Source organism: Electrophorus electricus, chromosome 17, assembly GCF_041902795.1.
Source record: "Electrophorus electricus isolate QZ-2024a chromosome 17, ASM4190279v1, whole genome shotgun sequence".
In the NCBI taxonomy this organism is placed as follows: domain Eukaryota; kingdom Metazoa; phylum Chordata; class Actinopteri; order Gymnotiformes; family Gymnotidae; genus Electrophorus; species Electrophorus electricus.
The window spans coordinates 16,072,900-16,088,127 of record NC_137513.1 but is presented as its reverse complement, the minus strand read 5'-3'; the positions used below and the strand labels follow the sequence as shown (position 1 = coordinate 16,088,127).

Genomic DNA, 15,228 nt, shown 5'->3' with positions numbered 1-15,228 from the left:
AATATAACTAGCTGGCTGAAAAACTTTAATCGGTTTGATGGGGACTCTTGCCACCAAGGTGGTGGTGGTTTTGGTGGTGAGGGGGGGGGGTAGGTATGGCGACTAATTTTCATTATCTAGCTACCTAACGCTAGCTAAAACCAAAAGTTGTCGTTTTCTGATGGGTTTTCCGATTTATAAGCGCACAATTAACCGAACCACATAGAATTAAACCAAGTGGTAGTGTTTATAGCTAAATAAAGCAGACGGGAGTCGCTTTGTCTTTTCTTTCTTAATAACCACTGGTTGGTCTGTCTTTTTTTTACCGACAGCGCTTTCGATGCCACCTATTTGGACTATTCCACTTTATCTTTGGGTGAAACTATTTACTTTATTGATCGAAACTGTAATATTAAATAATATGTATAGTAAGATAAATGGGTCACGCAAGTAACAGTTTTTTTATTCTAATTGCAAATTATTATCTATCACGCTAAAACGTTTAATTTGGTATTTAATACATGTACTTCTTTTTGTATCCCCTCAAAAAGGTTTACTGGTCTTATCCATAGACCATCGCGCAAATATGGCGGCTTCGCAATGGATGGAAGGTTTGAGCGAGTAAAAATGAAATGATTTCACTTAAGTGTTATTGTTCTCAGTTTCGGCAACAGAAAGGTATGGCAAAAATTGTCTGCATGATATGTTTTCAGGGTAATACAATTCCACTTTCCTTTAGATTTTACAGCGGGTAGCTGTGTTCTTAAGCTCGATATAGAACATAATAGGCAATGATTGCTACCTACCTTGCTAACACTTAGTCTCAACGTGCATTAGCAACAAGAGTAAGATAAGCAGTACTGAGGATGTCAGTGATGGCTAGCTACCTACCTTTCGAAGAAATTACCTATCGGGCCTTTTAAGACGGATGCACGGTGGGAAATTGCACGGTTTCAAATGAGAGAGGCTGCAGAACTGAATGCTTGATGGGAATTTGCTAGCTAGCATATCTACAAATGCAGACAGTACTTAATCAAGACATGCGACTGATTGTAAATTCGTTTTGATCAGCAGCTAAATTCACGTGAAGGTTCAGTGTTCGTAATCTGTCTGACTACTTGGATTAAGTTTGTGTACTCTTAAGGACGAGTGATTTATATCATTGTACTATAACTTTTTTTTCTCTCTTGTGCATCAGTAATTCACATTATCCAAGACAAAAGCACACGTTTTTTTTTAGCTTGCTGCTTAAATCATTTTTACCATATTGCAGAAGTCAAATAACAAGCTAGCTAAACAAAAAAAAAAACGGTATAGAAATCACATTTCAGTGGAGAACATTTGTATAAAAATGTGTCAATAGTAGCACATGCCATAACAACTGTACAGGTGGAGGTTCCTGTTTAGATATAAACAAGTGTTTTATGTAAACTTGAAATTTAAATGGCGAACATTTGTTTAAATGTGTCAACATTAGCACATGTCATAACACAACTACAAGTGTAGGTTCCTGTTGATATATAAACAAGTGTTTGATCAAAACTTGAAACTTATATTTTCCTTGATTAGGTGTTTTACAGTTAGACATTTTGTAGATCTACAATACATTAGGAGATAATGTAACAAAGACACTTTCCCAGCCTATTTGCAATGTGGTAAATCCATGGTAAAATCAGTTACTAATGTGTCATAATCACAGGAATTTAGCTAAGATGTAAAATAAATCAGACGCTAGGTGGCTAGAAACATTTAGTACTTAGCCAATTGATCATTAGATGTTAATATAAAAAACGAGACATGTACATCTAAATATGTGCATTCTATAGTACAAGAAACAGAAATTCATCCAAATCTGACTTCAAAATAAAAGTCAGATAAAAAATAATGCTGTTCAGTTGTTGACTACAGATTGTAGGCGTATTCCTTTAATTCAACACACCCAGAATAAGTCAGGTAGCACAAGCTACAATATAGCACAATATGTTAATGCAAAATTGTCCATTATGTGCTGGGTTTTGCGCACAATTTTTATGTAGGCCTATATCACTTTTTGTCATTACTATTGTTCATCCTTAAGTAACTATAGTTTAGTGTTAATCGGTGTAAGCTATTCAGTGAAATGGCAATTGTTCATTATTTTTATATTAGCAGTGGAATTTTTTATTTATAGTCAGTTGCATTTCAGACAAGCATAAAAATTGCAACATCAACATCTTGGTTTGATGTTGCATCCACTCTGCGTTTTTTTTGTTTTGTTTTTTTTTTAATATGAAATTGGAAATGGTGCAATATCAACAAATTTGCATGCCTGTATCCTCTTTATCTTTAAACATTTCAGGAAATAAATTATACTACATGTAACTAACATAACTGTAAAAAATCTAAATGTAAGATTAATTAACTTTTATTAATATATTTTGCCTTAAATAAACTGCTCAAAATAACAACAATAGTTTTCTGGTTCTAGTTACTTTTTCAGACACACTGCAACCTTCTTGAACCATTTGTTGTGACCATAATTGTGGAAAAATATGGTGGACCATGTACAAAAGAAAAACTGATTACAACCTGATTTAAAAAAAAAAAAAAAAAAAAGTAGCAAGGTGCTACAACAACAAAGTTATGGGTTCTATTCCCAGGGAGCACACATACTGTGTGAAATGTACTGATAAATATAAGTCACTCTGGATAACAGCATCTGACAAATGCTGTAAATCTATTTAATCTGTCATAGTTTCTGAGTTGTTTATATGTAAATCATATAAATCTCAACCGAGGCATATCATGTCCTTTATTTATTTGTGTCAGGACAATTACATTTTGAATCAAGTGGGTTTTTTGTTTTTGTATTTTTTTATACACAATAGTGAGTACAAACAAATCTTACACACGCCTAGTAGAAGGCATAACTACATTAACAAAAACAAGCAAGCATGTGTTTGCTGTGCTTGTCTCAGATGTATGACATTTTAAGGAATTTTCTTGAGATAAATGCAGCTTAAACGATGGAAAATGTGTAATACCTATCCTCTACCCCCAAAAAAATTACATTTAAGTGACAATTTAGATTCATGTTTCTTCACATGGATTAAATATGTTCTCGGATTTAATTTTATCATCAGTGGTTATTTTGCATTCAATGTATTTTTAGTCTAATTTTAGTAGTAATCTGGGTTTGGATGTGTTTAGACTAAGTCTCGATGTGAAAAACATGAAATGTAGATAAAAATGGAAATAAAAAAGCTATCACAGAAGTTGGTTGTAAAATGTTAGGACATAAAAAAGAAACTCTAGTCTCAGCATCCTGTATGTGACATTATTAAATAAAATATAAAATGCACCCCACTAAACCAGCTAAGTCCAAACAGCTTGACAACTCTTCTAACGTTAGCTACATTCCTGTAGCTTGAATCATTTTGCAAATAATCGATGGTGATTTAGGCAGGTTAACCAAACATGCAACACGACAGTGTTGAGACTATTTAGCTAGTATGCTAAGATGAGTTGTATACTGTTTACAGGGACTTTTTGAATGTAAAGTTAACTTTGCCTCACAGAGTGAGAGATTGCATTGAACGTCCATGTGTGAAACTTAAATCATCATTGTACCACAGTGAAACTAAAAATTATTGTTACATAATTTGAATTAAATCTCTTGATGTACTAAAACACTAATGGTAATTAATTGATCAACCATTTTGTGTTTGTCAAAACGTTGATTACAGCTTACTCCTTAGTGATACACTTGCACTTAGTCAATGGATCTGAAATTCTGGTAGATTCAGTTGATGTTTATTCAATCCAGTTATCCTATTTCTCCCAATACTCTTCTGTTGTAATTTGCCTGTGAAGGAAGCAGGAAGTACTCTGAAATATCTGTTCTGTGATGTCGGCTCAGAGAAATATTAAGCATAATTGAATGTGTCTTATTGCTGTGTCATACATCTAGAACGTTTCTGATGATGCCCTCAGTTTGTTTCCTTGTTAGGTTGCCTGACTTCTCATTTGCATATATTGAAATATAGCAATGTAATAAACAGAAAGCTGCATTATGCAAGTGAACTCATCTCAAATGTTCTTTCTGTGTGATGTTAGCAACCAGACCAAGTTTTATTCATCTCAACCTTTAAATGATCCAAAAACTATAATATTTGTAAAAAATAATATAGACCAGTCTTTAATCACAGCAGGGTCATCACAGTTTTTTGAATTATATATTCTGAAGCATGTTGGATTTGCAATATGTTGCAGTATAAGCACAATGTAGTATTTTTTCTAAATCATGGAAGTTATATTTCCCTGTATTCACATTATTTTTCATACTTCCATACATACTTTGACTTGAACCTTATTAAGTGGACTGCATTAAATGGTCTGAAACTGATAAACAACTAATCAATTAGCTGTTCTATATGCCACTACTTAGTTCATAGCATGAATAGTAAACCTTGTTGGTGTAATGATGCACATAATTTCAGGTTTGATGAGAATTTTGATTCTGAAGTGATTGATTTGATTTTTTATAACAAAATTGCATATCATCATACCATGTTGGGAGAAAACAACATGTTATAAAAGAGTGCACTTTAGCTAAAAAGCAGAACAGCTTCATATAAAACCTTCAGTAGCATATGAGAAATTCTTGGAAGAAACCCAATGCTAATTGCACAGTTGTAAATTTTAAACTTTTACATTTTTAATTTTATTCAGTTTACAGTTACAGGTTGCATTTTTTCTTTTTACATTTTTATTGTTTTAAGTACTGGTTGAAACACCTACTAAATACTGATTACATAGTTCTCAATACTAACATCACATATTAGAATTAACAGCTATTGCTTCAAGTTTACAGGAAGAATATTGGTAAATGTTATAACTGTGAGTCAGAATTTGGCAAAAGTTGTAATAGTGGTAAAAGTTAAAATATAACTATGGTCTGAATTACCTTCTGCATTTTATTACATTTGTTTTCTTTTTGCATCTCCCAGAACTAGTCCTGAGGCATGTCTGCTTTGAAGGAGAGTCCCAAGAAAGAAGAAAATGACAATTCCATGTCTGAAATCTCTGAGAATGTAATGAGCAAGCAAACATTCTCTCCTGAAGAAAGTGCTTTGGATCCATCAATGCAGTGCCCATGTGAAAACATAACAACCAATAGTGACCAAGCAGATCTACTGACACATGTTAGTTTTATTGACTCCATCTGTGCTGATGGGCCAGCCAAAGCTGCTTATGTCAATGGATCAACTTCACCCAATATATCAGATGAAATTCTGCTGGACATTTCCAAGAATGTTCCAGGATTCCTCCCTAAATCATTGCATGCACAGAATTCTACTGTTACAGCCAACATCCAATTTGAAGAAAGTGATCCAGTTAGGAAAGACAGAGAAATGACAATACGACAGATGTTAACTGCTGAAGATGTTGAACACCGTGGTATTTGGGGCTTTGATGCAGAATCTCCTGAAAACTCAGTAGATAGCTATGATGATGGAAATGATCTTGGCTGGAATCCTCAGAGAGAGTTCATGAAGTTCCTGCTGGAGGATCATGATCGTTCTGAAACGGAGGAAAAAATTTCGACAGTTTCTCCATCTGTCAGCCATAGAAAGAGGAAGCGTAAAATGGACATGGTGGTAATGGTAGATCCCTCAGAGGATCTCTATACAGATTTGAATTTAGATTCAAAAAACGATCACCTGGGTGATGGAAGCCAAATAGACAATGGTACTGTCAACAAGGGAGAGCCTCAGTGGAAACGACCCGGATCACATTCGGCAGTATCGAAAAATTTGCCATACTCAAATGGAACTACAGTGGCCTTCAAACGCTTTTTTCCTAAACCAGCGAAAAACAGGACAAGTCAGAAGCTTGGGTTTGTCAAAGAGAATCTATCAACAGACTCTGGCTCAGAGGAGGAAGCTATGTTTTTTCCGAGCAATAGCAAATTTAAAGATAAATCTCATTCACGAAGGCACATGAAAAATCGCTCAAATGCGCCAAATCAAAAGCCATTCATATGCAAAGAGTGTGGGAGGGCTTTTTTTGATCATAATTCACTTTTAAAACACATAACTATTCACCAGAATAAGAGAGAGAAATTTGTAGAGGAAATTAAGGGAACAGATAAACTTAAAGATGAGGGCAAAGATGCAAGGTTACAGTGCCCACAATGCACTTTTGGAACCAACTGCCCCAACACGTTTGTTCAACATGCAAAAACACATGAAAAGGACAAAAGGTACTATCACTGCGAAAAGTGTAATTATGTGGCATTGAATGAAACTGAGCTGAAAGGTCATATGCTTTGTGAACACCGTGTAAGTGATGATCAGTATCTGATAATGGGAAAGCAAGATGGATTAGAGGAACAAAAGTATGTATCGGATAGAAATGCAGCAACTTCATGTCCAACCTCATTCTCCTGTAAAGTGTGTTCTTTCAAAACAAAAAACAAAAACATTCTTAGGAGTCATGTTGAGATATTGCATCGACAGATTTTTGGTGTGAATTCAAAAGATGATGTGCACAGTTTGGAAAGTAGCAAAAATAGATCTCCAACTAAACAGTCTTCCTCTTTCTGCAGATTGCCCAGTGCAGGTTCACAGTCACCAGAGAAAGAAGCACAACAACTATTATCTGAGGACTCTAGGAAAAATGAAAGCATGGTGTCTGATCAAACACCCAGAATATTACAGATGGACAAAATGAAACAAAAAGATACAGCAAATGATAAATTGCCTAAAAATGAATCAAGACTTGACAAATCAATTAACACACTCTTGTCTCGGAAAAGACATAATGAATACAATGGCTCAGAAAGCAAATCTAATAAGATGTCTGACAAAGTCACCATAACGACTAAATGTCCAGACCTTGGGAAGGACTGTATTGATGATTCTCTTGATCCAGAAGCCACACTGTCTGGGAAAGATGGTACAGCCTCCCTGTCCAAGAGCAAGAGGGAACTGTTTACAGTTAAGGAGGGGGGCTCAGTTGGCAGTTTGAAATCTGATGGTAGTTCATGTGAAGGTGTCATAAGCAGTAATGATGACGGTTCCCAAAGCGAAAAATCAAGCTCCAGCTGTGAACATTTACCTTTAGGGAAGCCAGCGTTAAAGAAGTCCCCTTCCAAAAGAAAAATGTCCACTCCTTTCCATAACATGCAAGGCCAACATATTCTAATTGACTTTCCTAAATGTAGGCAAATTTTTAAGAAAACGGATGTGTCAGAAAAATATATGGAAGTGAATAAAGAGGATGGTTTTATACACAATTCTAGCCATAACTCCAGTTCACACCTTACTACACCTGAGTTTAAAGATGCTTTATATACCAACAGCCAATTTTTAAGGAAACGTTCAACTCCTACAAAGGGAAGTCCACGTGCCTCAGATGGTCATTTAGAGCGAGATCTAGATTCCCTGCAAATGCTTTCGATCAAAGAAGAATGTATGGAAACAGAAGTATGTGGTGACATGTCTGAGTCAAGTTCAGCATTGAACCATGGGGCCCGTTCAGGCTTTGAAATAGATCTGAAGTCTTGCCCGTACTGCCCCGCTCTATTTGAGTCAGGGGTCGGTCTCTCCAACCACATAAGAGGGCATTTGCACAGGGTGGGTCTGAGCTATAACGCACGCCATGCCGTGTCAGTGGCTCAGGTAGCTTCACAAGATAAAGTGCCTCCTGTTCGGCGAAGGATGGCTGCAGTGTCTCAAGTTAAAACAGGTGACCATTCAGTTTCTTCAAATTATCTTAAGTGCTTTAGTCTAATTTTCCTATTTTCATATGTAGTCACTAAAAGTACAAGACTCATGAAATTGGTATTGAATGGTACCATTTTAGAACACTTCATGGTCCATGAGAATACTATTAATGCTATATCAAATTCATACTGCTATGGGACTTGGTGAGCTCTATAATAAAACTTGCAAATGTTGTGTATATATAAAAATGTTATTATTTTTTTTAATCTCAAATGAGTTCATTGTGAATTCACATTAGATCAGTTCAGTTGTTGCATGTAAATTATGACTAAAAGCTGAAATTCGACTTTACGCTTTACACTATGAGCTTCTACAGTTGAATTCTTGATCAAATTCCAAGACACCCTATGCAGTGTAACTTGGAGTGAAAGTCAAAATATATGAGAGAGTTTTTCTGGCAATAAACCCACAATTTTAGAAAGTTATGATATTCTGCTATTATCCATATGTCACTTATTTTTGCTCAAAGGAGACATCAAAAGGCATTCTCTCTCCTCCCACAATTGCACAAAATGTTCTTTTAAGTGCACATACTTAATTTTCATAGTTCCACTCTGCTCCCTATTGGATGTTTTTAGATGTGCATCATAGCAAAGGTCACACTGAGATTTTGGATCAAAATTTCTGATACTGCCAGAAGATAATTGTAGGCAGTATTTGGTCATAGAAGCACTGAATCGGCTGCTGTGGAGCATGACACAGTACCCACAGATACTAACTCGGGACCAAAGGATTTTTTAGTCTACTATTGTTGTCTGGGACACCATAATTATCACGATAATTGTATAGTATAAACCTGGCTTATGAAATTACATAAGACAGGTTTAGACTGTGCAGTTAAGGCATTATGAAATTACAGTTTCATTAAAATGTTTTAAATTCTGACCATAAAGATGCTTGCACAAATTATTTGAAACATGCTGGAATTTTGACAAGTACTAGAATAAAGTATTTCACATGAGGGACAATTTTGAAGTTTTCATTACTATTGTGCATCTTATTGCAAAATGACTGTTACTTTGTTTTTTATTGTAACAGAGGTGGACTCGCCTCAGCCTGAGCAGCCGAGAGAACACCCACCAGAGCAGCAGTCAGAGCAGCCGTCAGAGCTTACCTGCCCACTATGTAGGGAGTGGTTTGACACAAGGACTGGTCTGTCAAATCATGTTCGGGGCCATCTGAAGCGCCTAGGAAAAGCATGCTCTTCATCTACGACCAAATCACCTGTAATTATACTAAAGGAACTGATGCGTGACAAAAAGCAGTTCCAGTTGAAATTGCAGGCTCTTGAGAAGAAGTGCCGTGCCTCGAATACTTTATATCCTTTTAGATTAAGCAATGGTCTAGTTTTCTCCACTGCTAAAGTGCAGCGTTTTGGACAGAGTGGCAAACAACAAGGATATGTTTCTTCTCGGTCAGTAGAGGACAAGAAAAAGCCAGAGACTAAAGATGGGATGAAAGAATCACCATCAAGTGATCTAATAGGAATTCTGAAAAAGAGAAGAGCTCACGAGGAGGCCAAAGCCAAAAGCCTCCCCCAAACAGCAAGAAAGGCTCTTCTTTTATCCCCAGTTAAAGAGCGTGTTCCACCACTACAACATTTTAAAACACTGCCAAACTCAATATCAGGTATTATTTGTTCCTTTTTCTTTTTAAAATTTCTTTGAACAAATGCAGATATGATACACATTTGTTTAGAGGTTATAGTGCAATGTGTACATTTATGACTTTTTATTTTCTTAACAAATGGGAAAATGTTCCAGTTTAGCATTATTATGGACAATTATACAAATAATTAATAAAAGTAGGTTAAACAGTTATTGCTGAACATTAAAATGTGCTTAACTACTTTTTCCGCAAATTAACACCCTGCCAGTTCTTGGGTTGTTCAATTGATCAATAGTAGGATTTTAATAGTTTTAAATTACAAATCTGTATACATTTCAAGGGCTGTTGTAGATTCTACACTGAGAAGGCTTTAGCTTTATTTAAAAATATGCCAACATGTAATGTTCATGTTGACTGCTACAGTTAGTCTAATAGAGAACACTTTTCATAGTACTCAGGAATTTTTTCTGTACTTAAATCATTCAGGCTCACTGAAGAAAAAAAAAAAGTTTTTCTTCTTAATGTAGCCCCAGAAAATCAAGTGTACATGCTATTCAAGAATGGTGGTACCAGTAATTTAGTACATAGTTGGCATTGGTGCTGCAGCAGCAGTGAACATCAGCAGTTTTTGTCACTGCATTCATTATTGTGGATTTTTTTTTTTTTTTTTTAATGTAATACCAAGTCTTTTACAGGTAACAAAATTGCTGTTGGTGTTTTGATTAGTTTCAAATGGAAATTACGTTAGTTAGGTTCAAGTGAGTTTTAAGTTAGTTTCAAATGGAAATGTCCTGTTACTAAAACATTTAGCCTTATTTCAGCTTGTGGGCTTAGATATTCCTCATTATATGTATACTGCTTTTGTCTCAGCATCTCCCAATGAACAACTGCCCAATATATCTCAATATTTGTTTTGTCTGATTGATTGATTAGTGATTAGGAGATTTAGATTAAGTGATTTTTTAGTAAAGAAATAAGACTTGTAGGCTGACTTGAGGGTTTAACAGCTTAGTGTAATATAAGTACTTGGCAGTTTTTAAAACTACTGACCTTTTTCTTTTTTAGAGAAAAGTGAACTGAACAGGAAAGTTTGCATTCACTGTAATGCAACTTTTCACAGTGGTGTTAGTCTCTCCAATCATTTGAGGGCATATGCACGTCGAAAAAGAAATGCACTTTTGGAAGGATCAAGTAAGTATCCTTTACATTTACATTTATGCCATTTAGCAGATGCTTTTATCCAGAGCAACTTACAAAAGTGCTGTCATTTACTTATAGAATACATCCTAGCCAATACAATAGGTTAGATTCCAAGATACCAATGAACTACAATACTGTAGAAATACAAGGATCACTGCTGATGCCTAGAAGTACAAAATTCATAAGGTCTATTTTAAACAATGATTATTGTAATAAACAATAAGTACTAGAGTTTGTTAGACATAATCAGTGTAATAAACAATACCCTACAAAAAGTACTAGTATAGTTAGTCAATATAGGAGCAGGGTCAGTGGTCATTTAAATATTCCACAAATAGATGGGTTTTCAGTCTGCGTTTGAAGACTGAAATTATTGTATGGGATTATCAATAATATGCTATAGCTGCAGCAGATATAGATAAGGTTTAAAAAACGTTAGAATGTTCCTTTAATACCTAAGGAACCGCTTACCTTATATTAAAGTTTTGTTGTTGTTTTTTCAGCGTATGACTGTAAACAAAGAAAGCAAAGGTCAAGGTCTGGGTCAAAGAAGAAGACTTTTCCTTTGTTGCACACTCCAGAGGAAATTTACAGACTCACGTGCAGGTATTGTACTTGTATTTGTATATTACGGTGTTGCATAGTAAGAATAGCAGTTCATAATTTTGTGATATTGGGATTGTGTGTCTGTGTGTATCTTGTTTCCTCACCACCTGAGTCTCCAGTGACTTCACATACATCTGCCACAGGACAGCTATTTGCTTCTGACGCTTAAAAGGTTAAACTAAAATAGTCCAAAAACATTAGTCCAAAATATGTGTTTTAATGCTGGAAAAAACACTGAAGCCTAGTATAGGTCGTCTGTGTTAGCTATCTTACATACTAATATTTACCTAACGCAGTAGTTTTGTTTCTTTTATTTCTATATTCAGTATTATGCAAATCTATTCTGTGATAGCAATATAAAACCAGATAACATGAAAGAAACAAAACCTAGCGGGGCAGGAAGTAATTATTTTCTTAAAATAAATTAAACTAAATGTAGCACCCTGGAAAGTTTTCCTAGCTTTTGTTATTATTGGTTTGTTTGGGATTTTTCTTTGTTTGTTTGTTTGTTTGTTTTTAACATTGACTGGCTGCTTTTTGATTTATTATCCTGTTCAAGTGATCCCACACAGCTTCAGTTATGTTGAGGGTGGGCTTTGTTCTCTGGAGGGTGGGACTCTGTTCTGCCCTTTCTGTAAGTGCACTGATGTAGGTCTTATTTGTGCTTTTGTTGTGTTTGGAGTCATTACCATGCTAAAAGGTCCTTGCAAATGAAAAGAGCTCATTGGAGGCGCCTGTTTTCAGTTTAATTTTTTTAATCAAGTGAAATACACAAAAAATAATATATATTTGCATATATATATATAGTGTTTTGTTTTAGCAGTGTTGTATAGTTGTTGGTTTTTTTTAAATAGGTTTACAGTTTCTTCATTGCCTAAAATATTTTCATAGTACTCTATATGGTATTTGTATGTAAAGAAAACATGTATACACTGTATGGCCAAAAGTATGTGGCCATCTGACCATCACTCCTCTCTAGTATGCTTAGACATCTCATTCTAAAAACATGGGCATTAATATGGAGTTGCCACCCAGCTGCAGCAACCTCCATTCTTACGAGAAGGTTTGATGTTTAAATTTGAGCATATTTGTTGGGATTTGTGTCCATTCATTCAAAAGACCATTTGTGAGGTCAGACAGTGATGTTGGATGAGAAAACCTGGCTCAGAGTTGACATTCCAGTTCATCCCAAAGGTGTTCAGTGAATTGAGGTCAGGGCTCTGAGCAAGTTCCTCCACACCAGACTTGATAAACCATGTCTTTATGGACCTCGCTTTGTCTACAGGGATACAGTCATGTTGGAACAGGAAAGGGCCGCCCCCTACACTGTTGCCACAAAGTTGGAAGCATATGATCATCAAAAATGTCTTTGTGTGCTGTAGCATTAAAATGAACTTTCACTGGGAGTATGGGGTCTTCTTGTTGGCAGTACGCATTCCAGCAGGTAGCTTTCTGCTGGCATCCGCCAAATCAGATTTGTCCACAAAACTGACAGTGAAGCATTATTCATCACTCCAAACAGCACATTTTCACTGCTCCAGAGCGATACACCACTGCAGCTGTAGCTTGGCATTGTGCACAGTGATCTTAAGCTTGTGTGCAGCTGCTCAGTCTGGAACTGGTAGTGAGTGATGTAATAGAGTATAAGTGATTTTATTTTTATTTTTTTTCTGCACTTCTGCACTCGTGAGCCCTGCTCTTTAAGTTTGTGTGGTCTGCCACTTCATGGCTGAGCTGCCATTTCTCCTAGAAGCTTCCATTTCCCAATAATAGCAATTACAGTTGACATGGGCAGATCAAGGAGGAGGAGGAAGGTCCACATACTTTTGGCCAAATAGTACAGGCTAACATAGGTACGATTAATAAAACACAAGAAGATTTGGGCTCAACTTGAGCCTGAATGACTAACAATTAGGTGACTGGAAGAAACCTGTGTTGGTCAATGACTGACTCAGGAACTAACTGTTACTTTGTCAACACATTGATACCCCTGGAGATGAGTAACCTTTGGCACGCTTTACATTTGTGTGCAGGTTTTGTGATTTAGTCTTCCAGGGCCCACTGTCTGTACAGGAGGACTGGGTGAAGCATTTACAGAGGCACATTATGAACACTGCTGTACCACGCACAGGGGCAGGAATGGTGGAGGTCACTTGCTTTCCTGAAGAGCCTAGCTCAGACACAGAACCACAAACCCAACCATCTGCAATGCAAGCAAGCTCATGAGATCAGAATACACAGAAGATTTGTCTGTTGTCCATGATATGATGTATTTGTAAATGATTTTACCTCCTGTGCAAGTTTATATGGTCTTGAATAATAAGTAATTGAATTTTCACACTTCAGCGCACAATGATGTTCAGCTCTTAACCCAACAGTTTTTTAGTATTGTTGCGTTGTCCTTGTGTTTTATATGATTCATTAATAACAGTACTCATGGTGGGTGAATGTGTTGAGATTTCAGTGGAGACCAACACCAAAAGACAACTGTTACCTCAGACACTTCACAAACCTTTTCAGATAGGGTTTTATTTCACAGAAATTGAAGTAGCCTCTACAAAAACTGAAATAATACTGTATGATTTTTTTTTAAATGAAATTCCATTTAAACCTTTAATCCTCCCACTTGTTCATCTATGGTGCAAATGTATAGAAAAAATATAGTAGATATATTTACTTAACACCTTTTTAAATTACAACATGATTTATGAAAAACAAATTGGTCTGTCACTATTAGGGGTTTAACCGATTTCTATAATATGTGTATAACTACATAATTATGCGTGTCATTTTTTGTGTCAGAAATGGGTCACGCACACACTGCATCCCCTAATTTTGACTACCACACATGTGAAAAGTAGGTTTTGCCATTTGTGCTGGAAAAAAAATTACGTTTAGTTATTTTAACTATTTTTGTTATATTTTTGTTTTAAATAATTTATGTCAAAATGTAAATCTTGAAAGATTTTTTTGTCGTGCAGAATAAAAAAGTTCCTTTTTTATGTTTTAACCTATTGGAATATTAATACTAAGCTGGGATATTAATATTACACAGTGAATGTAATGTCACACTGTTTTAAATGTATTAATCTTGATTGTATGTTCCACATTATCACTTTTTGCCAAGGATAGCAGTCTGTTTCTTACATTTCTGTCACTAAAGTGTATACTTAATTGCTATTGGTATAATTTATATTCACTGACTACTTTTTAAATTGGCCTTTATTGGTGCTCACTGGCCATAGCACCATGTACATCTATGTAGTACATGTTTTGTGTGTGTATAGTAAGTGATTGCAGCTTGATGCCACAGTCAACATAAAGGTACCCTCTACTCCAGTCACCAACATTCAGGTTCTGTCCCCAACATCACTTTTGACCATATATTATGAGGGTAGTGGAATGTTTTCAAGACAGGAGAAATGGCAGTGTTGCACTGGTTTTTAAAAAATAAATAAAAATTAAGATCTCCTACTTAATATAACTAACCAATAGCAGAGTATTGTTAAATATAGAAAATGAAATTTGGGCATAACATATAACACACACACACACACATACATATATATATATATAAAATAAATATTTGTGCACACGGGTAATATATTAAAATGGTACGAGAAAGAAAAACAACCCTAACATTGATATAATGTGCTGGTATTATGGTATTTAGAATTGGTTACTGGAAGAAAAAAAAAAACTACTCTTCAATTCACAAGTGAGAAAATGGCCTCCTTTTTCACCTTGGGAAGAAATGCCGCAGGCTCAGAACAGCAGTGCCTCCTGCTGGACAGTATTTGTTACCTTCAACTAATGCCTTACAATTACAGGAATTATTCAAGTGGCAACAAAATGTAAAGCTAGCAAATATTCAAAGAATGAGGCAGAAGGTGCTAAGTTTAAAATAATATGGATGTAGATGCTGAAACCTAAACACAAACGTTTTAAAATTCATTGAAGTGTTAAGTTTGCTAACATTTAATAAAATGTAAATTATTAGGTTGATCCAAACACTACAATGTTTTAGGAAAGCATGCCCTGTTCATCTCTTATAAAAATATTTTGC

At 35.5% G+C, this 15,228-nt stretch overlaps 1 protein-coding gene across 2 annotated transcripts; it reads left to right on the top strand.

Moving 5' to 3' along the window:
- Positions 1-550: 550 nt before the first annotated feature.
- On the top strand, positions 551-14,172 carry znf644a (zinc finger protein 644a). 2 transcript variants are annotated; one of them, XM_027026379.3, is made up of 7 exons: positions 551-657; positions 4,968-6,223; positions 6,569-7,710; positions 8,787-9,377; positions 10,422-10,547; positions 11,060-11,162; positions 13,196-14,172. In XM_027026379.3, exons 2-7 carry the CDS (start codon positions 4,983-4,985, stop codon positions 13,386-13,388), a joined length of 3,396 nt encoding a protein of 1,131 aa, XP_026882180.2. In that variant the 5' UTR covers positions 551-657; positions 4,968-4,982; the 3' UTR covers positions 13,389-14,172. The 2 variants fall into 2 exon arrangements, with proteins under 2 accessions (XP_026882180.2, XP_026882172.2); XM_027026371.3 differs by having other exon boundaries at positions 4,968-7,710.
- The last annotated feature ends 1,056 nt before the right edge of the window (positions 14,173-15,228 follow it).

Bases quoted from the DNA above. Each gene is read 5' to 3' on its own strand.
- znf644a (XM_027026371.3), top strand. From the start codon at position 4,983: ATGTCTGCTTTGAAGGAGAGTCCCAAGAAAGAAGAAAATGACAATTCC. The intron at 10,548-11,059 runs GTAAGTATCCTT...TTGTTTTTTCAG, and splicing joins TGCACTTTTGGAAGGATCAA to CGTATGACTGTAAACAAAGA. The intron at 11,163-13,195 runs GTATTGTACTTG...ATTTGTGTGCAG, and splicing joins ATTTACAGACTCACGTGCAG to GTTTTGTGATTTAGTCTTCC.